The sequence below is a fragment of the Ambystoma mexicanum genome, chromosome 4p, assembly GCF_040938575.1.
Source record: "Ambystoma mexicanum isolate Mex_15411 chromosome 4p, UKY_AmexF1_1, whole genome shotgun sequence".
NCBI classification, from domain to species: domain Eukaryota; kingdom Metazoa; phylum Chordata; class Amphibia; order Caudata; family Ambystomatidae; genus Ambystoma; species Ambystoma mexicanum.
The window spans coordinates 410083832-410111147 of NC_090927.1; the positions used below are offsets into that span (position 1 = coordinate 410083832).

The 27316-nt window shown below is 45.2% G+C and overlaps 1 protein-coding gene across 2 annotated transcripts in view; it reads right to left on the reverse strand.

The window, feature by feature from the left end:
- DDX1 (DEAD-box helicase 1) overlaps positions 1–27316 on the reverse strand; it is a 795552-nt gene that overhangs the window by 271924 nt on the left and 496312 nt on the right. For both annotated transcript variants that reach the window (XM_069605939.1, XM_069605941.1), the window contains exon 15: positions 26468–26566. In XM_069605939.1, the coding sequence (XP_069462040.1) occupies positions 26468–26566 (99 nt within the window). The remainder of the gene's footprint in view (positions 1–26467; positions 26567–27316) is intronic.

The following is a 27316-nucleotide window of genomic DNA, read 5'->3' on the forward strand; positions in this document are numbered from 1 at the left end:
CACTACCCCCCCACAGAGGATTGCAAGAACGAGGCCAGGATACGACCCACATTGCTGGAAGTGCAAGAGAGTGAGGGGGGGACTACATTCATATGTGGTGTGGATGCCCAGTGGTTCAAAAGTACTGGGGAGAGGTGTTAACTTGGATTAAAGGGGTTGATGGGGTTGAACGATCTTCCAGCCCCTGGCTTCTCCTCTTTGGAATAGACTCTTGAGAAGGCCAGGAAGACACCCAGGATCATATGCTACAAATCATGTTAGCGGCCAGGTGCTGCCTGGCACAGAAATGGAAAAGCCCCGGAATGCCAGGGGAAAAAGCATGGGTCACTAAAGTGCGGGCTATTTACGACATGGCATTCCTTACAAATCTACTTGACGAGGCCAAGTCAAATATTGAAGAAACATGGCTGCCCTTCTTTGATAAGTACAGGCACCCCACTTGATGTGCTACACCCAGGCTGGGGGCTCCTCTCCCGGGGGTGATATGCCGCTGCCTATTAACTCGATTGTGAACTTCCTAAAAACTGGCTCATGACTTTGGCGTGCTAAGTGACACATTACGAAAGTACTGCTATGCTCTCCGAGAACCCGTTAATCAAGCAGCAAATGAGAACTTGAACTGGAGGTGGGACACATGGGGAGGAGGGTTGGGGGGGGACGTGTTATAATTGTTTTTTTGTTACTCCATCTCTAAATGTGCTCTGTGATGTTATAACACATGCAAAATTTAATAAAATGATTTAAAAAAAAAAAAAACTTATTGTGAGCCCATACAGGGACATTGAATGGAACTGGTGGAAATACATTAGTAAGGCCTTTTAAGAATTGAACAATCAGAGGGATCTTAAAATATGAATCCTCTCCTGAAGAACGCTTGAAAATAGATAGTGCAGCCAGGTAAGCTTTAATTGTTCCAATCGGAGCCCCAGATTTGCATAGATGTGTCACACAGAAAGTGATTGACATTCTTATCTCTGCACTGCTTGTTCCAATGACAGCGGTAGAAAGATTTTGTTGCTGCCCTTCTGGCCGAAAGCAAAATCTCCATTACGTCATCCGGGAGGTCCCAATCCTTGCATCTCAGCCTTTCAGAAAACATGAGTGAAGGCTGTGTGTCTTGACCTCTGGATGGAGAATCCGACCTTTCTCTTGCGAGTGAAAATCCTCTCTTTGTGTAAGACGCATTGGATTGAAGATGGACATGTCCAGAAGGTCTGGGTACCACGTCCTCCTGGCCCAATCTGGAGCAATTAGGATCATGGATTTCCGCAACTTTCTCAACCTCCTGATTACGTGAGGAATGACAGGGACTGGAGGAAACATACATGAGTGGAAACTCCCAGTATCAACTTGGTCCAAACCCTTGGGGTGGAGGTCAGCCTGAATGGCAGAACTCAAAACGGACAATGAGAACCGCCAATGGCGAACCACAGGTACTTTCTGTGCTTGGGATGGATGGGCACATCAAAGTAAACATCCTGCAGGTCCATTGATGCCATCCATTCTTGGGAATTGCAGAGCCTGAAGGATTTGCGAAAAGGTAACCATCTTGAACTTGTCCTTCCTGAGGAACTTGTTCAAGTTTCTAAAGTCCAAGATGGGTCTCAATCTTTCATCCGTTTTGGGAATCAGGAAGTATGGGGAATACCAACTGATTGCACATTTCTCTAGCAGGGTAACAATGTCCTGCACATGGAGCGGATCCAGAATTTTGAAAGAGTTGTTCCCTAGTGGATAATGTCGAGGCCTTTTTTGGAAATGAAAGCAGTAACCTTGGGCTACAGTTTCCAGTGCCCAAGCATCTGAAGTAATGCCTCGCCACGGCTTCAGATGCTGAGTAAGTCTGCTTCCCACCTGGGTCTTGAATCATGGCCTCAGAGGTTGAGGCAGCTGAAGCGATGGCTGATGGTAAAACTGACGCTGCTTGGGTTTGCTTAGCACCCCTCCCTCGTCCACCACAAGGGAATCTTCTCAAACTCTTTGGCCAGCTTCTCCTCTTCCAATTGAGGAGTAGAATCGAAAGGACTTACCCGTCAAGGAAGATGAGCCAGAGAAGGATCGTTGAGGCCATCTAATGGTGGCGCTAAGGGAAGTAGCCACTGCCTTTGAGGTTTGCAGCTTTTCCAAACTCTCATCCGCTTTGCTGCCAAACAGCCTTGAGCCGTCAAAGGGCATGTTGAGTAGTCTAGCTTGCACATCTGGTGCAAACCCAGACTTCCACACAAATCTGAGTAACACTGTGCTAACCATGGATCTGCTGATGCTGTCTCCAGTATGCAGAACCGACTGGAAACATTCACCCATTGCCTCCTTACCATCCTTGATTTCCAGGAAGTAGTCTCTTTCCTCTCCTCCTCGGATGTGGTCAGGTGCCATAGCTATGGAGTCCCACTGGGTAAACGTAAGCCATGACAGGGTACAAGTTACATCAGTTGATGTTAATGCCATACTGCCAGCAGTTAATACCTTTCTCGCCCATCCACTCACTTATCCCGATCAGGAGGGATTGATGGGTATTGCTGACTGATGGTAAATTTAGCAGCCTGAACCACCAAACTTTCTGGTTTTGGATGCTTAGTCACATACTCTGGGTCGCTGCTGCATGCTCTGTATTTATTAGCAACATTTTTATTCACTGCAGCCGCAGTTTCTAGTGTATCCCAATTTGCGGAGACCATTTTCTGTAATGCAAAATTTGATCTTTCTGGGGACCCTGGTCCAAGATGTCCGTCATGTCATCCTGCTCAAAATAAGGAGTAGGCCTGCTCCAGCATAGAAACTCTAAAACCTTACTCAGTCTCCTATATGAGAAGTCAGCATGTTCAGTACGATCTGGCTAACTCATGAGAGGTATCTAACCCCACTGGCTGACTAAAGGTTGTCATACAAGTCCTTTAATCTAGAGATCAGTTAATCTGGTACATTAGGTGTGCCAAATTGTAACCCAAATCATGGTGTTTTATCATCTGAAGGTTGTTCATCTTCATAGATGGCTGATAAAGACTTAAGGCTCGGTTTCAAAGATTTTGTCTTCGACTTCCCTTTGTTGCCTTTTTGCAGATCCGACAGGGGCATGGGCTTCCTGCTTGTCCTTCGAGGGGGTCGAGGGTGCATTCTCGAACATTGAGAATTTCATTACGAAACACATACCACTTTGCTGGAGATTCCGATCCAGTTGGACACTTGATTACCTCAGTCGAGTAATCGCTGAAGGTCGAAAGTGACCTATGATGCTGTTTCTTGGCCTTCTTTGAAGAAGACTACGAATGGCGTGATAGACTTCTCGATCGAGACCATTTAGATTTTTTACATCGAAAAGAATCCCTCGACTAATCGGTGGGGGCGCGCTAGTAGTTCTATACAGTATCCTGTGGACACTGTGGACAGCACCCATCTGTCCGAAGTGACCCCCTCCCATGCGTGGTTAAAGATGGAAATGCACCCCCCTACTGCGGATGCCTGGGAGGGGACCCGAAGCGGAACGTCACTTTACTGGGTGGCGTACCACCTCTGGCAGGGCGGCCCCTGCGCTGGCCTCTGGTGAATCCATGTGATGTCTGGAACAGATTGTTGCCCCATGAGGTTCCTTGATTTTGGTAGTAGTTGGAACCCCTCTGGGAGCCTTGGCAGCAAAAGCAACGAAAATTATCATTTCCCCTCTGACCCGAGGGTTTATTTGTGAGTTGGCCGAGAGATTTTAGGGTCTCGTACTCATCTTTAGCTGTCTTTAGTGCCTCTTCCACTGCCTTGCCGAACAGAACGTTCGGCTCTACCGGCATATCTATAAGCGTGGCTTAGGTCTCGGGTTTGAACCCCGACTGCCTCAGCCAAGCGTGGCATTTTATTACTGTGCCTTCTGCTATCAATCTTCTAGCATTATCTGCTGCATCAAAATTTGTTTTAAGGATGCATCCAGATACGGACCTTCCGTCGGCTGAAATTTGGGCAAACTGGCTTTTTAGGGGCTCAGGTGCAGAGGATACCAAGGCAGCTACCTATTCCCATTGATGGCAGTTATAGCTTGCCAAAAGAGTGGCACTATTGGCGATGCGTGCCTAATAGGCTGAGGTGGAAGCCACTTTCCTACCTAGAGTATATTTTTTTGCTCTCCTTATCAGGGGGTGCTTCAGAAGAAGCAAGAGGTGTACCTGCCTTCTTTCTGGTGGTTGTCACTACCAGGGAGTCGGGTTTTAATTGACCCCTAATGTACATAGGATCAGAGGGTGCAGCACGAAATATTTTTTCGACTCGTGGATTAACCGCACAAGTCAGATTTGGGGTTACCAGTGAGGGATCAATCCTACGTTGGATAGATTTTAATATAGGAATAGCCTGGGTAATAGCTCTTTTGTCTCCTACGATCTCTTCCGCGAAATCCTTATCTTCTTGCACACCTTGCGTGTCCATATGAAAATGGGCTGCTGCCTTAGCTAGTACCTCGTTGAGGAGTGGCTGGTTATCTACCGGTGAATCGTGCACCGAAGAGTCTTTAGGAATAGGGGAGTCGAGATTGTAGGCTTCAGCCGCCGCCTCCTCCTTTTAAACATTTTTTTTGTTAATTAAAATGTTTCGTTTGATTTGACAAACTTCATTTATACTTATGTTACATCTAAAAAGTATTATTGAATCATTACATTTCAGTCGTTCATTTAAAGCTCTTTACTGATCTCAGTCCAAAATTTGATTACTGTGATGATCAGACGTTGATCTCGTCCTTGTAGTAGTTTCGCCCAGCTTTCTTCAGTCGTCATTGGTTTGTCAGATATCTTGAAGAAGTCTCTGTATAGACCTCTTTTTTCTTTGAGAGCTGGGCAAACCATAATCAGATAGAATAGTGTTTCTCGCATGTTTGGCTCTTTGCAGAACTGGCAGTCCGAGGATGTGCCATCTGATTTGTCTGTCATTATTAAATAGTCACAAGTCGGTAGAATATTAAGTCGGAAACGCAAATGAGATCACAGATGTTGCAATCCGGAAATTGATTCAAATAGTGTGGTAATTCATTGAGAGCCCCGATTTCAATTTCATATTTGAGATGGCGTTTGTATCTTGTTTGTTCGTCTATAGTTCTTATCCAATCGTTAGTTCGAATTTTTCGTTTGCATTTTTGGTTTGATCTCGGAAGTCCACTTCGAAAGGGCTGAAATCTGAAAGGCTTGTTTTTTTCTTTGAGGATTTCCAGTGACGGTATTTTATCTTCTGAGATTATTTTTCTGTGGAGATCCATTTGTTTCCAGAGAACTATGGATTGTATAGACTGAAGGGCTAATTCAAATCGGATTCTTGGCATCGGGAATGATTTTGGTAGTGTTAGGGTTTTCCTCCAGAATATCGCCTCATAGCAGGACCATTTAATTGATTGCTGATTAATTAGTGATTCACTGGCGTAGGTCAAAATCGGGATTAATTTGTTTGTATAACGTAGTTGTAACTTTTATTGAGTTTGTTCGATATTTTAAATAGAAAAAGCGTCCTTGTCTTGCCAATGAGCTTGCTTTTCCCCCCAATATGATATTTCCATTCAAGAAGGGGTTAATCAGTGCACCCAGATATTTTATTGTCTTAGTTGTCACAATCTTTGTTTTCTAGATGCATCTTTAGGTTGCATTGATTCTCGTTTTTTGAGTGGTGAGTTTCATTACCTTGGTTTTGTTGGTATTTATTTGCAAATCGTTTTCCATCATGAAAATGTGTGCTTTATCCAGTGTTTTTTGTAGACCTATCAGTTTGTTTTATCTAGGATGATGATATCATCAGCATAGATTAAAGTTTGAATGGGTTTGTTAATCTTAGGAAGATTCGCCGGTGTACAGATTATATAGATAAGCGGCCAAGGGGCATCCTTGTTTCAAGCCATTCCAGGTGGGGATTGGTTCTGTCACCATACCATCATTCGTAAAACGGACTTGAATGGGGGTGTTCAAATAAAGCTGTTTTATCGTGTTCAAGATGGAGGATGGAAAGCCCCAGGATGTTGATTTAGTCCAAAGTTTTTGTCTGTTACCGGAATCAAAAGCCATCTTTAAGTCTATGAAGATGGCGTAAATTTGTTGGATTTTAACTATAGCTTCGTATTTTAGCAAGTTCAACAGAGGGAGGTTCACATTGGTTCCGATTTTGGTGAAAAAACCTGTTTGTCTTTTTGCTCGTTTGTCATTAACTGATGCCCAGATGTTAAGTTTTTTTAGGAGGTAGCCAGTGAATAATTTTCCTAGAGGATCTAAGAGGGCTATAGGTCTGAAGTTAAGCGGATTATTCCGGTCTCCGGCCTTAAAGATTGGGATCAGAATGGCTACTGACCAGGTGCGTGGAATCTCTTGTCTTTTCTATAAGGTGGAGAAGGTGGATGAAAAAGTGGGCCCATTCTTCTGGAGCTGCTTTAAGATTGAGGTTTGACAGTCCAGCAGGACCTGGTGCTCGGGATGAATTGAGGGACTTGATGGTATTCCTGAGATCTTCCATTTCCCAGGTAAGATTCCAAGGAGTGTCTTCTTCCTCCACGTTGCTTGTCAAGGGGTCAACATTTCGTTTGTACAGATTTGAAAAATGGTTAACCCAAGTGTGTGATTCGACTTCTTGAATCATGGTATGGGTTTTGGGTGAGTTGTTCAAAAATGACAATGACTGGTGTTTTTCTGGTTCAGAGCAGTTAAGATCGCTTCTGCATCATTTTGTTTTGCTATAGCTTTAATGGAGTTTGAGTATTTTTGTTTTTCTTTTTTTATTTCGATATCAGGTTCTTTCTTTTTCTTTAGTTGTGGTAATCGTTTTTGATGCTGCAGTTTCTTCTGTTTGATTTCCATGTTGAAATGATGACTATGGGTGTGCTTTTGTAGATTGTTGTGCCTTGATCATGATTGGTGATATTTTTCCAGGATCCATCCATAGTTCAGTTTTAATTGTTATTAAAGTGGCGCTTCAAAGGTGGAGACTAATTCAGGTATCTGATGGTGCTTTATTCGGAGCCTATTCAACCCGTTGGTAGGTTCAAGGTCTGATAGAATTAAACGCTGGTCCTTACAATTTTGCATTGCCCATGAAATTGTTATTTGATGATGGTCGCTGGAAGAGTGTGCAGAGTTATCAGTCGAGATTGTTGATTTCCGTAATCCTTCTGAAGTGAAAATGTATTCAATAATTGAAGTAGAGTTTTCTCGTGACCAGGTTGGGTGTGGGAGGACATTGTCGTTCATAGGTTGTTCACTCAAAGAGATGTTACGAAGATTTAGTTCTTTAATCCTTTTTCTAGCTCTACTCGACATATCCTGAGGGTCTAGTTTCGAACCTTCTTTGCTGAATAGATGGATATTGAAATCTCCCGCTATGATGAATTCTGCTTGGCTGTTAGTGACGGCGACGTTGTCGATTTCTTCACATATCAAATCTATGAATTTGTTGTCGGTCATTGCAGTTGGATTCCAGTAGATGTTAAAAATGGTTATGTGGATGGTTTCCGGGCAATGAATCACATTGTTGTTGTTGAAGGTTGGCATTAGGATGGTGATATATTGAGCCCAAGAGTGGATGTTCTTTCTTGTTATTATCGTCCATGAGGGCATGATTTTCGTTAGGATCATTCCTGATGCGGGTCTGCCTTGTTGCGAGATTATTGCAGGATTCATCAAGGTTATAAATCCATCGCACAGTACCTCTTCATTCAACCAAGTTTCTTGTAAACAAATGTCCGATTCTGCAAGGGTTGCAGAAGGTTCTTCAAAAAGGTGTTTGTGGCCTCTTGTTCCAGGAGCATAGAGATGTTTTACTGAAATGGAAGTCTTTACACATTAATTGTTATAAATACGTTTTCCTGCTACATTGACTCGGGTTATCTCGTGGGGTATTTGATCTTGTTTTACATTGGGAGGTCTATAGATGGTCACGCCATATTTTTTGTCTTTTTGTAGCATCATATGCTTTTAATGGGATGTTTCCATTGATTGATTCACGAGAGTTTGATACAGTGTCTTTAACATGTTTCTGTGTCGCTTGTGGCAGGCGTTGTTCGGATCGTTTGTTGTGTGCGTATAGATCATGCAACGCAAGTTTCTTAGATTTTTTTTCAGCCATTAATCTGGATACAAAAATGTCTTCTGTTTTGAATCCTAGTGTTATTAGTTGACTATTTGTAGCTAAGACACGCTGCATGGTATCTCGGGTGTAGAAATCAATGTGAGCTTATTCCATATGTTTGTTGGGAAAGAGAATTACCTCAAGGTCACTAGATCCAAATTTGGGCTAATTGTGGAATTGCATTGAATAAGGGCAAGATGTTAGATCTATTCATGATTACTGGCTTTTCCGTGCTCGTCGTAGTTGGAAATAGTGCTATTCTGAATGCACAAGAAGCCTTCATTGGATTATGAAAGTTCGGTCTAACGAGTGGTGGGCTCTGATGAGCCACGGGGCTATCGTGCTTGGAGCCATTTTGCGTTTCTAGTGATGACCAGGATTCATCGTTGGATACTGTTGAGTAAGTAAGGGAGGTGATATTTGGTGGATCACGGGTGTGTGGGTTGGTTTGAGAAAGGTTTATAGACGTGTCGTGGCATTCATCTAAGAAAATTAGTAAGTCATCTTGTGAGTTTATGGAGATGGAGTTACGATCAATTGAGTCATCAGACGTAGCTGTATCCATGGGCGGCAATAAATTTGCCGGTTTGTTAGCTGAATTCTGATTGATTACTGCTAAGAGCACGTCAAGTGGTTCAGGCTGTGAATGGTTGTCTTGTTGGATTGGAATTCTCGGTGGATTCGCATTTGTTGAGGTTGGGATGACGCGTTCTTGAGTTACTGGCTTATGAGCGGTTTGTTTCTTGTTTTTAGGTGTTTTCAGATAGAAAAATGCAATCGGTGCAAAAATTGCTAAGAAACGCACGCGAGCCTGTTTGAGATTTTTTGGGGGCTTTTTGTTCTTTGATTTGCTCGATGATTCGTTGCTCACAAATCCTCGTTTACAGAGGTCAAAGATGTCGAAGGGAGTACATAAAGATGGTTCGATGTTCGCCTGGTTCATCGGCACGGAAGAATTCAGTACTGCGATGGGAAAGGTTTGAATTTCATATTGTGTCGTTTGATCTGTTTTCGTGACAATCTAGGTGGGTTGAATTCTTGGTTTGCGTTTGTTTCGTTGTCTGTTGTAATTGTGGGGTCGTTTGTAGGTATTTTGTTTTTTCCTCCATCATTTTGTTTAGTGATTGTTGATACTGTCTCCATTAGGTTTTGTTTATCTACTCGATCCACTCTTGCCAACTCAGCTAGTTGGGTTTGCCATGTCCTGGATCTTTCAGCTTTGTATTTCAGACGCTCCTGGATGGTACCTATGAAGGTTTCGAAATGGGTTTTGTTTGGTCATGATCATGGCTAAGAGGGTCGCTTGGTCTTTTGTTGAATCGACCATAAATTATTGGATCTTTAAGAATGGAATCATAGCTGTTGATAATACTGCTACTAGTGTATTCTGGAGGTCAAGCATTGTAGTTGGAAGTCTTTCTGGAATTTCAGGTGAATCGCTCGGGGGTTCAGATTTCATGCTCGGATAAGAGGACAGCGGCAGCGGGTGAGGAAACTGACTTCGACATCGTGTAGTCCGCCCACCTTTTAACCCTTCGTTCTTTAAGGGTTCTAGGTTTCAAGAGCTTGCAGGCTGCGCAGCTGTCCTCTTTGTGATCGAGGGGCAAGCAACGATTACAGAGCTTGCGCTTATCCTTCCAAGTATATTTGCCCCTGCAGCGTGGGCAGAACTTAAAAGGTGTCCTCTCCATAGCTGAGGCAATAATAGCTGGCGATAACAACCCCAAGGGAAAGAAAGGGGAGAAAGAAAGACATTCTCAAAGAGAAGATAAAAGTTCGAACCCCCACTCTCCCTACTGTATGTTGGCCGTCGAGGCCAGGCCACGTGTTTGGCAGCGCCGAAGGATCTCCTCCGCTCTTCCTCTCCGTCAAAAATCTGTTCGGCGGAGAAACAGCTTCACAGCTAACGTCGAGGGGAGGGATCGTTAATAATATATTAAGTATAACAAAGGACCGAGGTCCGTGGCAAGTATTAGCAATGTCTCTCTAGGAGCTCCGCGAAAGGCGACCAGAAACTGGGCGGAAAAAAACAATCTGAGGGACCTCGACGCGTGAGGGATTGTGGGTACAATGCACGTCACTATAGGGATAGTGTTACAGACACGCCTTGTCGACGTCCCCTTTTCGACTACGAAAAACAAAATGCAATACTCCGCAGTGACCACTGGATGTCGGACCTATGCACAGCATGTGATTCTAAGCAGATTAACAAACATCAGAAAAGAGGATTCAATGTCCTGTTTTTTAGGCTTAGTTGACAAATTGGGGGAGGATTTTGGAGATTCTCTCATAGGAGAGAGTTCTTTTAGGTGCAATGGGCATAGATGTTTTGATCTTTTGGATTTGATTAGAATTAAGGACTCCGCTGAATACTTCAGTTTTTTCTTGAGAGTCCCTGATCGCGTCCATCTCTGTAATGTCAAGAGAAAGACGCGCAATACGAACAGACAAAGGTTTGGTGTACTCATCGTTAGTGGGGTCAACAGGGTAGTATGTTGATTGCCAATGCTGTTTGGCTGCTCTTGCTCTTTCTTGGAGGGATGGTGTAAAGCACGAGTCCTCGCAAGTAGGTTGTTGGAATGTTTTATTTGAAAATTGGAATTGCACTGGTAACGAAGATGGTTTGGGATAATCAAGTGCTATTCAATCGGGGGGGCATTTACTGTGGTTGATAACTGAGGTATAGGGAGAAACATGTTTTGGATCGAAGAGGCAACCTTTGATTGGGCTGGATGCAGAGAAGTCTCGGCATCAAGAGGACAAGGTATGTGTTTTGTTGATAGCAGAACACTTACCGGAATTGGGAAACGAGCTATGGGAGGGGCTTGATCATCCGAGTGGCAATTTGGTGGAGATGGAGCCGTATAACGAAATGCAGGAAATTTGACTTCTGTATTTGATTTCTGTATGGAATGTTCGGCACTTGTTGATTCTTCCTTTCTTTCATCTCTAGGTTTAGGATTGTGCGTGGGTTTTCCGTACGACTCTTGTTGGGTTGGGGGTTTATTCAGTAAGGCTACAGATTCTTCTGGTTTCCCCTGTATCCGCGTACGTGGTTTTGTGGGTTCCATTGGCAGGATGTAGTGGGAGGAGATTAAGCAAACGCTAAGCAGTGTTCTACAAGATGTAAGACAGTATACTGATTTGGCGAGCACTTACCGCAGATCCCGCCAGGAACAGCCGGAAACAGCTGAAACAGCAGCGCCCTTTACTCCAGCGGGCTTCACGCCACAAGGGTCGCACTGTGCTGGTTTTATCTGTCAGTTCCTGGAGGAGTGGCTCAATGTGGTCACGTGACGAATCAGGAAACACAACTAAATAAATAAAGAAGAAAAAAAATGTGCTCTTCAACTGCCGATGGCTTCTGCCATCAGACTGATGCGAATCGGAGCAGGGTCTTAGGAGGCAGTGCACACAAGTCTTAAAAAGGCAGGAGGCGCACAGTATCCCAGCCGCACAGCTGAAACAGCAGCGCCCATTACTCCAGCGGCCTTCTCCTCCTGGTCCTAATCATCACCATAAAAAGAGACCCCTGTCTGGTCATCTACCATTTGTGGTTCTGTCTCCTCGCAGTATGATTCGGGATGGTAAGATTCAACCACCAAAGGGTCTGTGACCAAACTCTGAGCGTACCTCAGAGCGGAGTCTTTTAGCAGGGGGCTGAGTGTCCTTAGACCCCGAAGGGGCAGAGGTAGCAGGGGTGTTGGCATAACTATGAAAATAGTTAGGGTCTTTCTCATAGAAGTCTGCCATAAATTACATCCTTCTCATCACCCAATCAATATCAGCTGAGTTCCATTCCTTGGAACTGGGAATAAACCTCTTGTTCTGGTTCCTCATCCATGCCCATATCATGAGGAGTGGGAGGGACAATTTTACTCTTAGGAATAGTGTCAGGGACCTTCGACTTCCCTATTACTTTAGGAGCCTTTTGTTTTTCCTTAGTGTTCTGAAGGTTTATTATGTTGTTTATCCCCCTTCCCATGACTAGAGGAACGTTTTCCGGAGGTTTTAGGGGTTTGAGGGTTTCGACGCTTCATGTCGAGATTCGGAGGTAGTAAATGGAGGGCAACGAATCTCGGGAGTAGACGCTACACGCTTTGACTTGGGAGCATAGAGGTCGGAATCGTCTTGACGATCGAGCCTCTGGAACTATTGTGAGTGCAGCACCTTTTCCAACCGCGGACAGTTCTTTGTCATGTGGCGATCGCGAACGCCCAGAGGACACAGAATCGTTGGACCACTCTCTCTGTGCCTTCTGTTGCTGATCGCTCGACACACGTGTCGAGTCACGGCTCGGGCTGATGTGTTTAGAGGAAGTGGGGTGGATTGCGCTTCTGCTGCCGGGTGTTGTCCCCATAACTGGGCCGCTGGCCAGTCCTCCGAGGTCGGGGGCTTGCGTGTGGGTATCTGAAGAAACCCCTTTGCCCTTGCCATCCGATACGGCAGCGTTGCTGCCATCGCTGAACGATCCCTCGACGTCCATGGCCCCTAGCTGCCTGGCGTACTGGGCCCAGCGATTCGTGGAGCAGTCCTTACGTGTTTTTGGCTTGAAGCGCTTACAAGCTCGACACGTACCCTCGGGATGGTCTTGTGGGAGACACAGATTGCACCCATTGTGCTCATCTACCCAGGGAAACTTCCTGTTACACTTAGGGCAGAATTTGAAGGGAGTACTCTCCATATGTGTAAATCTGGCAGCAGGCTGTGTATATGTAGGAAATAAATGTGGTAAAGTTATGACCACCCCCCACTCTCCCTACTTGTACAGGGCCGAGGCCAGTGGCCTTCCAAGGCCCAAGGTCCATCATGTAGTTTGACGGCTGCTTCCCTCGATCTTCGTTGACGTCGATCTTCGGCGTAGGATGGAAGTTTATGGGGAAAATTCTTAATATTTAGGAATAAATGGCAAATGCCAAGGGAATTCTGCAATATGAGGGTCCTACACGTGTGAGGGATCATGGGTACAGTGGACGTCACATTAGGGATAGTATTACTGGCACGCCCTGGTTCGACACCCCTTTTCGAGTTTGGGAAAAAAAGAACACTCTGCAGCTTCCACTAGATGTCGGCCTATGCACAGCATATGATCTAAGCAAATTCCACAATCCTCAGAAATATAGATATATATATATATATATATATATATATGATACATTACTCGCCGTAATCTTATTTCTGATGCTTGCATCTGCTTAGTCGGTGTAGAGTCAGAGCGCAGGAGACTACGTGCTGTCTGTTTCCCGTTGCCGTGGAAGTGTGTCTTCTATTTTGTTTCCTGAGGAGGAGGGAAGACTCAAGCACCCCACTTCCACGGAGCGGAGTCGGTTCCGAGTGTTTGAGAGTCTCCGACAGCCGACGTGAGACCCCGCCTCCCAACTACTGATTACCTTTCGCACCTTCCCGGAGCCCCCGGACTGCTACGGTAAGCTGCTCCTCTTTCAAAACAACCTTTGCGTTTGACTCCTGCCCTTTCCCTCCATTCCTCCCCCTTTCCCCTGATCTCAGTGAATCTCTCCCATTGTCCTGCGAGGCTACCGTTTATTCATACAAGCTGACCTGTACAATTGCTTCCTCTGCTCCTCGCATTGGACCAATACCAGAAGGGAAGCTCTCATTGCTATTGGAAATCTCTAAAAATGCAACTGCAATGACTTGCAATAAATCCTTTTATTTGAACATCTTGCCGCCTAAATTAAATGACAGCCCCTCGCGACAACCACAACAGAGCACGATAATTGACGAACAAACCAACAAAACAAAAGAGTCCAAGATCGAATATTTGCCAGGATAGCACCTTGACATGGATCCTATCCCTAAAAACAACTAACATGATATCGAACCTGTACCCTAATCTATACTTTACAAAGAGAAGGAACCGCTGCCTAAAAACAGCTCAGCGAGTTGTGATTGCAGCTCGACTCCCAACATCGACATTTAACAGGAAGATTTTAATACTCCCAACTCTCCTGCAAAGCCGTGCAAGCAAACAGCCTTTAATACGCTCAACTATACTTTTGCATTTCGGCAGAGAACCCAAACAAGCGCTGAAAAAAAAAAAAAGGAAAACGCCCGCAATGCAACAACGGGGAGACCACCTCAGACACAACTCTTCACTATGAGACATTGCAGAAACATGAGACGAGCTGTGCCGCACACTTCTCAAGAAATCAAGGCCACTCAAGAATGACCAAATGAGACTCTATAAAGAGAAGGTGGAATCTTGTAATAAAACGATATCCAACACAAATGATGCTATGATCAAACCAACGTCGCAACAATAATAAAAAGGGTGCTTCAAGCCAAACTGGAAAGCAACAACCATGACCCGAATTGGACAAACCATGAGAATCATGCAGCTAGGCTCTCTTTAGACATTTCAGATTGAGCAGCATATGAACGACCAGGAAGAGAGAAGAACAAGTTACTTGCTAACTGTAACGTTCTTTCGACTGGATGTTCCTCCCACGTATTCCTCATTTTATGATATTCGTATCTTGCCAGCTTTGCTGCTTTGGCAAACAAACTTCTCGCCAGAGGACGCTGTTCACGAGGTTGTGGCGTTGATGTCCCTCGATGGCCTCCGTACCGTGTCGACGTCACCATCAGTATAAGTAGCCTGTGCCGTGCCCGTTGGATTCAGTTCTGTTTTTTCAAGGAACTATTCAAGGAACACCCAGGCGTGCCTCATGACTGAAAAACTCTTCGTGAGAGAGAAGTGTAACTAACGTAAACTGTACTGCGGGGTGGCATGGGAGGGGTGATGAGGAATACGTGGGAGGAACATCCAGTCGAAAGAACGTTACAGTTGGTAAGTAACTTGTTCTTCGAATGGATTGCGTCCTCCCATGTATTCCTCATCTTATGATAGACTCCCATAGCAGTGGTAATTTTGGAGGTGGGAGTACGAATTATTTTTCTCATGGATGGAATGGAATACCGCCTTGGCAAATAAACCTTCATTGGAAGACGAAGCATCTAAGCAGTAATGCTTGATGAAGATATGTATTGATGCCCATGTTACAACTGAACAAATATCCACTGCAGGGACTTGCCTCTTCAAAGCCGCGGAAGTAGCCATACCCCCTAGTGGAATGGGGTCGAAGGGCATCCGGCGGATCCTTTCCCGCCAATCTGTAGCACTCAACCATAGCCAAAATGATCCAGTGGGATATTGTCTGTTTTGTCACCGCTAATCCCAATTTATGGCTAGTATAACCCACAAAAGGTTGGTCATCCGGACGCAATTTTGACATTCTTTCTTGATCTATAAAAACTGAGAGCCCTTTTTGGGTCCAGTCTTTGAAACCTCTCCTCTTTGCCCAAATGAGGAGGAGGGTAGAACATTTGTAGTATGATCTTTTCTGACAATTGAAAGTCAGAAACTACTTTTGGTAAGAAAGAAGGTTTAACCTAAAGTACCACTTTGTCTTTATGAAAAGTAGTGTACGGAGGTTTGCACAAGAGAGTCTGCAACTCACTAACCCTGCGGGCTGATGTAAGGCCACAAGGAGGACAGTTTTTAATGTTAGAAGCCTCAAGGGACAGGAATGCAGAGGCTCAAAAAGGTATACAAGTTAGAAACTTAAGTACAAGATTTAAATCCCAAGTCGGGACTAGAGGGTACACATTAGGGAGCCCTTTCAGGAATTGAATGATTAATGGAATTTTGAAGTAGGAAACCTCTTCCGAGGAGCGCTTGAAAATTGGAGCCCCAGATTAGCTAGATACAATAGGAAAGAGAGCACCATTAGGGTGCCACATTGTAAAGGGTCCACATCCTTATCCCTGCACCAGATACTGAATTTATTCCAACGACACCGATACAGGGATTTAGTTGCTGGCCTTCTGGCCGAAAACAAAATCTCCATTACGTCATCCGGAAGACCCTAATCCTTGTATCTCAACCTCTCAGAAACCATGCGTGAAGGTTGAGTGTCTTGACCTCTGGATGGAGAACCCGACCTTCCTCTTGCGAGAGAAGATCCTCTCTTTGCGGAAGCCGTATTGGAGGGCAGATGGACATGCCCAGAAGGTCCAGGTACGACGTCCTCCTGGCCCAATCCGGGGCAATTAGGATCATGGTTCTCCTGAACTTTCTCAACCTCCTGATTACGTGAGGAATCGTGGGGACTGGCAGAAACGCGTACAGAAGTGGAGACTCCCAGTCCACCACAAAACCATTTCCTAGAGCTCCTCGGAGGAAATTCCCTTGAGCAGTACTGTTCGCACTTCCGATTGACCCTGTTCGCGAACAGATCCACTTTAGGGGTTCCCCAAAGGGTGAAGATCTCTTGAAGGACTTCCTGAGCTAGTTCCCAATCGTGGGATACTGTGTTCTGCCTGCTCAGAGTGCTGCCGCTGTGTTCTGCTCTCCGGCTAGGTGAACTGCCGATAGAGAGATTCCTTCTCTTATTGCCCAGAACCAGAGCTGCATTGCCCTCTGCACAGTGGTAGTGACCATACTCCTCCTTTCTTGTTGAGGTAGTACATGGCCACCGTGTTGTCAGTCATTATCAAGACATTCATTCCCTTACAGAGGGCAGGAAGGCCTTCAACACTAGTCCGATTGCCCTCAGCTCCAACAGGTTGATGTGTAGTTTGGACTCTGATGGAGACCAACGACCGCTTATAGTCAGATCGTTGGTGTGGGCTCCCCACCCCGTGAGTGAGGCGTCCGTCACTACAGTTATCTCCGGCCATGGTTGCCAAAAAGATTCTCCCTTGAGAATGTTGTCGTTGCAAGCCCACCAAAGAAGGTCTTGAGCAACTGTGCTTGGAACTTGCAGAAGATCCGACATATTACCTGAGAATTGGGACCACTGCGTCCTGAGAGCCCATTGGAGGGATCTCATCCTCAATCGGGCCTCTGGCACGAGAAAGATGCAGGATGCCATGAGACCGAGCAACCTCAGAAAATCGAAGGCCAGAAGATGTTGGGCATTATGGAACTTTGTTACCATCTGCAGAATGTGGAAAGCTCTCACCTCGGGAGGCGAGGCTTTGCCAGAGAAAGTAGCCAGGACTGCTCCGATCGACTGGAGCTTTTGGGATGGTATCATGTGGGACTTCTTGAAATTGAGGGAGAAGCTCAGTCTGTGAAGGGAGTGACAGGTGATTGACAGATCAACCAATCGTCCAGGTAGGGGTAGACGTGAATCCCCCCTCTCCTAAGACTCGCTGCCACAACCGCCATCAGTTTGGTGAAAACCCTCGGGGCGGAGGTCAGCCCGAATGGCAGAACTCGAAACTGATAGTGAGAACCGCCAACCGCGAACCTCGGGTACCTTCTGTGCTTCAGATGGATAGGCACATGAAAGTAAGCATCCTGAAGGTCCAATGATACCAACCAGTCTTGGAGTTGGAGAGCCTGAAGGATCTGAGAAAGGGTTACCATCTTGAACTTGTCCTTCTTAAGTCCAAGATGGCTCTCAATCCTCTATCCTTCTTTAGGATGAGAAAGTATGGGGAATACCAATCATTGTTCCTCTCAGCTACAGGTACATGTTCTATTGCACCTTTCTCAAGCATGGTTAAAATTTCCTGTACAAGGAGCGGATCTGGAATTTTCACAGAGTTGGCTCCCGGTGGATGGTCCCGAGGCCTTTTTAGGAAGGGAAGGCAGTAACCTTGAGCTGCTGTCTCCAGTGCCCAAGCATCTGAAAATGCTATGAGATTCTACCTCCCACCGCGGTTTTGTGTGATAAGGCCTCAGAGTGACTTGGAGGTGGCTGAGGGCAAAGATGCCGTTCCTGAAGCTGGTTTCGCACCTTTTCCTTGTCCACCACGAGGGGCATTTCTTTGACCTCTTTGTATGGCCTGTCCTCTTCCTCTACCAAAATAAGAGTAGTATCAAAAAGAACGACCTCTCGAGGAAGATGAGCCTGAATAAGGTTTCTGACTGAGGCTGTCGCATTGAGGCGCTAAGAGATTTAGCCGCCGCTTTGGAGGTCTGCAGTTTTTCTAAGCTTTCATCAGCTTTACTGCCAAACAGCCTCAAGCCATCAAAAGGCATGTTGAGTAGCCTGGCCTTGTGATTCCGCGGCGGTCACAGTCTCCGGTCGGCAGCCTGTCGTAGGTCTGTCTACCAGGGAGCGTTGGCAAAGATTAGCAGTGCACGATGGTCCCTCATAGCTCGGGAAGAGGGCGCCTAACCATGTCCTCTCTGGGTCAGTCCTTGGAGACACAGCAGCTTTCAGATTGGTGAAGTAGAGCAGCAGCAAGACTTCTCTTCCAGCAGGGCTTCAAGGTTAAGCTTCAGTTTCAACTCCAGTTTCTTTTCAGCTTCTGAACATAAATTCTAGCAGTGAGAGGCCCCCAGATATACTAGTTCATCTCATTCATTCTGCTGGGTCACACTCGGGCAACCAAACGGTCAGAAGGGCATTCGTGCAGGCAGGCAGCCGATTGGGTGCATAGTGCATTCAGGCCATTCACTTCTCTCCAGACACTCACAATAAGTTATGTGTATTGGGACAAGTACCCAGCCATTCAACACTCCACACTGCATTCATACCATTTTCGGGCAGGGCTGTCTCAGTCATTGTGTCAAACACCAGAAACCAGACATCCACAACAAGCAGTGCATATTCGTCACACTCCATTCACCCAGGTCCCACCCACAGGGTGTACCCACAACATACAGTCATTGAAGGCTCCAGCCAGTCTGGCCTGGACTTCACAACACCACCATATATGGAACTTCCACCCAACAGTCAGTCAGGGGGAAGGGACAGAGTCGGGGCTTCCCAGGATTTTGGGAAAACAAGGTAACGGGCGATAGAAAACAAGAGGCCACAGGGGCCATCTTGTTTCCTATCAGGAATCAACCGGTTCCAATGGCAGGGCCTGGGTATCCCAAAATGAAGGATACTCAGAGCACCTGTCAAATTCAGCATGGAGTGCCACCGGCCCATACCCTGCTCTGTGGGACACACAGGTGCCCAAAAACACACTAGGTGCACAGGGTTGTACCCCACCCATGGGTGCCATAAGGGTATCCCATGGGTCTGTACACCAAACCAAAAGATCTGCACCGCCAGGAGTCCCACATGAACTCCTGCGCGGAAAACACTATAGAACACACGATAAAAACCAGTAAAGGACAAGGATACGGAGGCCCTGTCCCTCCGATGCATTTCCAGCATCACACTGCCTATACTGGTTAACTCCCAACAAGCCTGAGAAATATATACAACTATAAGAATTAGTGTTTCCCTGAAGTAGTGTACGCTCAGAGTTTTGTACCTTCCTACAACCCTCCTCCCGTCCTAGACTAAGCCTAGCTGCTCAGCCATTCTACTAAACCTTTGTGTGGTTCAGACCAAACTTAAGAGTTGGAACCCTGTACATCCAAGGTGGGCTTTTCCAAGTTCTGTCACAGACAGTAACTTGTGTAAAACTCTGTAACAGCGTGCAACACTATTATATGTCTCTTTACTTTCCCCAAAGGGCGACTAGGTCCAATGTCTATGACATTTACTTTTGTATGCTCTGAGAGCAATACGTTTTGGGGAGAACCAGGCATTGACAGTTGAAAGTTAAGTCATCTGGTGCCAATGCATTAACTGCTCCCGAGAGTAAGGTGCCATAATGGTTAACTAACTCAACCACAAACCTTTGAGATGAGCTGCGTCAGTTTGCAGAAAAGGAAGCATAGGTTCCTTTGTCAGCTTGCAATGGTTGCACATTTTTACAATCATTTTCATATCTGGAAGCATATGCTGCATTTTGTCAGTAACAAAATCAAAAGTTGTTAGTGATTCCAATTTTAGATACAAATAGGATGGAGTCTCAACAGATCTAGTCTCCATGTTATATTTCTCTGTAACCTATGCAAAATAGCAAGACCAATTTAATGTACCTGTGTTGAGGAATCAAAACCTGTCGTACTATAGATTGGCATTTGTTAGGGAGAAGTTTCAGTTTAGTGCTAAATTCCTCCCACCTTAGAGACCCCCAGCTCTTTTGCTGAACTTTAGGACTTTGTACATTTAATTCTATTTGTGTTCTGTGTTTCCTTTAACTATTAGAGTCTAGCAAACTCCATAGGCATCAACCTTTTACATTGTTAGACACAGCACCTTCAGTGCAGTGGCACAGAGGATTTTCAGATTTCCCAGAGGTTTAAATACCTTATCTTGGCTAAACTACTGTTTCCAAGGGCAGTGAAGTGAAATTGACTTTACTTACATTGTTTAACTTTCTAGACCCAGCACACACTATCTTACCATCAGGATCTGGAGGGGTTAATTTGTATCCCCTTTGTCTAGTTTCTCATGTAACATTTTTATGTTACCCTTTTCTACAATTAATGGCTGGTGGCAGTGGTTTACTTTTTACTACCATTGTGTTTTTACCGCAGGCTGCTTTCGGAGCCACAGTACGGCACCCCTGGGTGCTCATTTCATAAAAATGGCACCAGTCTTCTTTTTTCGCCATTTCTGTTTGGAAAGGTCCTTCGAGATTTACTCTGCGTGCCAAACCAGGTTTGGTCCCTTTGTTCATTTTGTCTTTGCCGGGATTCACAAGTGAAGCCCGCCTCTGGCTCCAGTATGTCTGGCAGGGGCAGGAAGTGAGGGAGGTGTCTGAGACTCCCTGTGCTTAATCCTCCTGGTTACAGGAATGTACCCAAAGGTGATTGGGCGGCTGGCTGTCCGGCAAGTATAGCCACCCTGCTGTGTGATTGACAGCTCTGCTGGAATGAATGGGAGAAAGCTGCAAAAAAGGCGAGGCTTTTTGGCTTGGAAGGCAGAGTCGACCACTGGACTAAGGGGTCCGAAGAAGAGCTTGTAAGAGACGCTGCTGCAACTCCTGGACCGTTGGTTTGCCTGGTGAAGCCCTGCGGCTGTGCTGAAGCTCCGAATTCGCCTCGACCAATCAACTCCAAAGAAAGCCCATCTGGACATACTCTCGGAGTTGGCCGTACTTCCACTGCTGCTGGAACCGAAGTGCAAGGGAGAGGACACCAGATTGTGTGCGTTGCTTTTAAGTCGGACCCGAGCACTAGAAAGATCCTCCGGACTTCTCTGAAGCAGGACTGACCAAGCCTGAGCCACTTCAACAGAGTGCTGGACCCCAGATGTGAGGAAAGTCCAGAGTGGTATCCGAGAACCGCTGTGTTGCTATTTGCTGTCAGACGCGAGGAGCTGAAACACTGAAGAACCGCTGAAACGAAGTTTGCCCATTGCTGACGCTGACCTTCCCATTGCAAAGTAGGAGTCCCCAGACATCCTCCCCCTTATCCCCATGACTGAGGCTCAGGAACAGGATCTGCAGAGCTGTACAGGAACAGAAGCCAGCTGGAACCATTTCTTCTAACCAGAGGTACTGTAACATCTAAGAACTTACCTCTTGCTGTGTAGCCTTATTTTCTCTCAGTTGAGACCTGTCTTGGTTAACTTGCAGAGTTGCTAAAGTATTGCTCCTCCCAAGCCTCCCACACCCTTCAACTTTTCTATTTTCTACAAACATTTCTAAAAACATTGTACAAGACCTTTTACCTACCTGCAAAGAAGATCTTCAGCTCCCCTTGACATTGTGCCATTAACATTGACTGTCCTGGCTCCCTGAGAGACTCCTCTTTACCTCTGACTTTCTGCTTTGTTAGGCAAAGTTTGTATGCAGTACCCTTAGGGAAAACTAGACACAACTATGATTACAGGTATAAGCAAACCAACCTTTGGTATAAGTCTGTGTCATGATTCCTGCCCCTCATGTCCCCAGCCCTCCAAGATGTCAGGCTGGAGCCAGGCCACGATCACCTACATGGCCCTCAAGGGCCTCTCCATTCCTCCAAAGACCCATTTGGAGTCAGACTTGGCGCTCGTGGCACCAGACTCACCCACTCACTCCCATAGGATAACATTGGGGATTGCACTTACAGTGCATTGATGGGGACAAGATGGATGCCCCCACATATTTCGGTTCCCAGAACTGCATGTGCGGTCTAGTCTTTTGGGTGTGGTTCAGCCCAGAGGCACCTGGGATACCCAGAGACTATTTAAGCCACACCCACGCTGAGAAACATGCTTTGTGTTTTCTGCATCTGCAGCGTGACACTCACTGTGTTCGGATCGGTCTCCAGTAGGCCTGCATCTTTCTTCTGCGCTCAACTCCTGCAAGAACAAAAAGACCCTTACCTTGCGGCGCTTCTGCCAATCATTCATCGCTGCTTCTGTTCAGCGGGCATCTTCGGCGGTGTCATTTCCATCCCGGCACGCCACTTCCTAAGGAAAAGGGAAAAGAACAGAAAAAAGGCATCAGTAAGCATTCTGCAAATCTTTGCTTATTTTTAAATACTGTACGAGCTTCAAACGCTTACCTGAAACCCAGCCGCTCTGGGGGAACTCTGTCTCCAGAACTTCTCATCCATCTGCAAGAGGGAAAAGACACGCCTGGTTAGCGTGGAAACATCTAGAGGCACCGCATATCGCGCTTACCGACTGCATTTGTTCTTCATAACCAGCATCCACGCTGAAAACGTTGCGGCGCCTAAAAGACACAGGAAAAGAACTCAGTTCAATACAAATACGAAAGGAGTGCATCGCGCTCTCACTCACCTTCAGCGCTACTCATCTCAGCAGCACACTGCCATCCCCGGACGCCGGCCATCATCTAAGGAAGGAAAGGAACGAAGTTAGAAAACTGTTCAAAAGACTCATACTTATCTGTCAGACCCTTGCCAGTGAAGTAACTAGGCAGCAACGAGCCCACATCAATCGACGCGCCCCTGCGCTGAAAGCAGGACGGAGAGCATACTATCCAAGAAAACAAGGTGAGCTGTGGGTCAAAGGGAAGGGTTGGACCCCGGGGAAAAAGGTTCAAGCACACAGACAATAGGGAGTTAAACTCTACCAATCCTGTGTTTCAGGCCCAGTCTCCAGTCGAGTAGACTCCAGGGAAGGGTTCGAGGTCGTAAGAGGTCAGAACAGGCTGAGTGACGTCCCAGTGGATACCAGATGAGCGTTACAGTCTGTACTACACAGTTGTGGTAGCGTGTTGAGCAGCCAGGCTTATCTCAAGAAGGGAATGTGAGCAGTAATGATGTTACACAGAGGACTACAATCACAGCTGTTCAAATAAACTTACACTCAAGGTTCTTTGAAAAATACTTATTAATTTATCTGTCAGTTATAAAACATTCATAAGAAGGAGGCAATTATATAATACAAATATACTTCAATACTATTTCAGAATACTTTTCAAGAGGAGTAAAAGGCAAAGGTTATTAGAACATGAAAGGTTACAATTATTCTTAAACAGTGCAGATATACTTTGAGTTCACCAGAAGAGTCCATTCAATTCAATATGCTAGGCCAAAGTCAATCGGCTAAAGTCTTGGATAGGATAAAGCGGTTCTGATAGTTAAACGGAAAAGTCTCTACACAAGTTCTTGGAAGCAGTTTGTAAAAAGAAGAATCATATGTTGGGTCTCAAGCTGATTAGGCCTGCGAGTTGCAAAAGTTTCAAGCACTTTCACAGTCAGAGCTAAGTTCTCTCCGTCTTGTTTTACAGTACCTTAAAATGAAGAAAAAGATGCAGCTGAAGAATTCTGTTCCTGGCAGTTCCTGCAGATCTCTCTGTTTCTGGGCCTCGGTCGTGGGGACAAGAGGGAGGACGTCTGGGGACTCCTGAACTGCACTGGTCAAAGCTCACAACTGGCAAACTTCAATTTCAGTGGCGGTTTCGCGCTTCAGCTACTGCACTGGTAACACCGCTGGTCCTGGCTGTCAAGGTGGACTGTCCTTGCTTCGGAGGTCCTGCACTCAGCTGAGGAGGGTCAGGCTCAGTCGGTCCGACGTCATGGGAGTCCGGAGGATCTTCCAAACGTTTTCGGCCAGCTTACAAGTAACGACACAATCTGGTGTCCCTCGCCCTGGATATACGGTCTCCTGCAGCACTCTGAGGAAATGCAACCAGCTCAGAGATTGGTGTCCAAGTGGCTTACTTGGGAGTTCAAAGGTTGAAGTCGTCCTTGCAGGGCTTCTATGTCAATGTGAACTTGGCAATTCGGACCTGCAGCAGGGCTTCACGGGGCAAACCAATGGTTCCTTCGTTCCAGTGGTCGACTGCCTTCCAAGCCAAGAGACTCCTTTTATTCAGTTCTCTACCATTCATTCCAGCCTAGCTGCCATTCACCCAGCAGGGTGGCTGTCCTTGTCAGTCAGCCAGCCAATCATCACAGAGTGGATTTGGGTCTCCTAGGAGACCAAGCACAGGGAGTTTCGGGCACCTCCCTCACTTCCTGCCTACCCCAGACACTCTGGAGCCAGAGGCGGTCTTCACTCAGGCGAAAGAACAAAGAGCGCGCAGAGAAAAATTGTATAAGGACCTTTCCACAAAGAAATGCTGAAAGAAAGAAGATCGGGACATGTATTAACGAAGGAAGCTCAGGCACCATCTTGAAAAACATGGCTCCCGCGATTTAACGTTACCGGAGCTACGAATAGCTTGCGGTCGGGAAAAATCATGGTAGTTCCTTTTAAAACCACGGCCACCAGCCATTCTGAGAGGTAACATTTGACTGTTACATGAGTATCTAGACACAGGGGATACTAAGTAACCCCTCCAGCACTCTATTGTAAGATAGGGTGTACTGGGTATAGGAATTTACAGGGCAAAGTGAAATCAATTTCACTCCACTTTTCTGGGAAACAGTAGTTGATCCCAGATAAGGTAGTTAAATCTTGGGAAAGCCTGAAAGGCTTCCCTGTGTCACTGCACTGAAGGTGCTGTGTGACAATTGAAAAGGATGATGCCTATGGAGTTGGTTAGACACCATATCGAAATAAAACACAGAGGTAAAACGCATATCAAAATACATGAGTGGGAAAAGGGGTCACACTCCCTCCAAGTAAAAAAATCAAGTCCTCAAAATCCAGCAAAGTCGCTGGGGGTCTCTAAGGTGAAGGGAATTGGCACATTTTTGAGAATTCCCTGTAACACTTTTCCCCCAGGAAAGTGCTAATTTACTCTGCGTTGGAAGGTTCTAAAAGTACTTACCGGTTTGTGAATTATGTGCCAGCGATAAATCAATGTCCACAGTGTCCTAGTTATGTAAGTCACCTGAAGGGGTAGGAAGTATGTGCCATCCCCATTGGGTATCATCTGTTTTAGAGAAACTAAGAGTGTGTTTTGAGGTGTATTTTAATTGTTACATATATTGCTCCCTTCTGAAGAAGGTTTATACAACTGACTGTGAAATAAATGTATAAGTTTTATCAATAAACCTTGAGTGCAAGTGTTTATTTGAATAACTGTTATTGGGACACTGTCACAACATTACTGCTCACACTGACCCCTCTTGAGATAAGCCTTGCTGCTCAGCCACACTACCAACCTGTGTAGTTCAGACTTGTACCAAAGGCTGGGTCCCTATTGCCAGGTGGTCAAGGTTATTGTAGTGCACCCAAAGCTTACTACATACAATCTTGCCTAACAGCATATTAGGATTATACTAAAACTACGGAAATATACATTTTTTGCCTTGAACAATTTTTTTATTGATGCTTTAAGATTTATGACCAACTGATAATGTGATTCTTATTTATACTTTGTATTAGAAGATCCACTTCATATTGTGACTGCCAGATGGTTATGAAGTACATTTTGGTGAATTGTATTCAAACAAACATTGTTTATGAACTTATCAGTGTTCCCATAATAATGAGCAAAATGATATGGGAGATAAAGCTGGAGGGCTTTACTGACCTCTAAAAGCAAGGCCAGGAGTCTAAACACAAAAAAGGGATAGCATTGAAGTATACGGGTGGAAAGCAGCAAAAAGAAAAAATCTTTCTCAAAACTCACCTTCACGATACCATGAAGACCGACTATTCCACAAATTCAGCCCCAATCTCCTCTGCAATTATGTCACAGTACCAAACATGTCAAAGCTTGTGGGCGATCATACAATCTATAAACCACACACCATAAAGCTAATCTAAATGTTAGAAGACCAACCCTCAGACAGCAAAATGAAGCATACGCATCTATGGAAGAGTCCATGCAGTAGTTTAGAACGGTGTCTAGTCAAATGGTCGACAGACAAATGCTGGAATTTTTCGTTTTTAGTTATATATATATTTTTTAGGTTTTCGTTTAGGGAAAAAAAGGGGTTTTTAGCAAAACAAAAGGGGGCTAAGGGGGACCCCCCCTCAAAAAAAAAGAAAATGTAAAAAAAAATGCGATCATTTGACCTGTCGACCTTTTGATGTCGACCATTTGTCCTGTCAACCATTTAGATTCGACCAGTTGACCTACAACCGTTTAGAACTCATCCTAGTAGAGAAGGCATCAAATAAGAAATTACTCCCTAAAAGACAAAACAGCGTGCAATTTTCTATGTGGCTGAACTTCCAAATGAACATCACAAACATGAACATTTTCTACTTACAGCTTCATCGAGGACTAGGAATCGGACTTGTGATAAATTTAGCTTTCCTGTTGACACAAGGTCATCCACTCTTCCTGGAGTTCCAACAACTATATCAACCTGGAAACAAGTGTTCAAAGTATCACTATGCTTGAAATAATGGTCACAATTCCTCAGCAGAAATCAGTATATATGCTTTAAAAGAGTAAAACATTAACATTTTAACTACTCTGGTTTCTAGCACCAGTGTTCAGTCTTTCTACTTTTCTGCATTCTCAACCTTCATCATTTTTATGTAAAATGAGGGATTAATGTGCATCTTATTTCCAGGAAGTGCCTGCATTCTTCAATTTGCAATCTTCTGATGTTCATGAAGGTTAAGATAGATTTTCAGAACAGATAGGCCACCCAAGGTAAAGAACAGGGTAAGTGACGCTTCAGGTCTAGGCAAACTACTAAGGTAACATAGAATGAGCAGTAAGGCAGACATTAGATGTGGGGATGGTAAAATATTGTTAACACACAGAACAATCAAAACAGGCAAGACAGGAGTACAAACATGTACTCATTTATTAAACCTTTGAACATTAATCAGTTCAAGTAAATGTCAAGCAGCTTCCAATGAAAAACACTTTTGCAGAATTGGTGATGTTAAACTGGGATCACCTACACTTTACACTAAAAAGTAAATGCCGTAAAAAATAAATAAAAACAATGACCAGTAAAGTGAAGAAACAATGCTTTCAAATCAACGGCTTTATAAATATGAGGCCCCCCGTAAAGTTTGATTTACAGAAACAGTCATGGGGAGGGTTCTGAGAGGCCACCCTTTATAGCGAACAAAGAAACTATCAATGAAGTGCAGCAGAC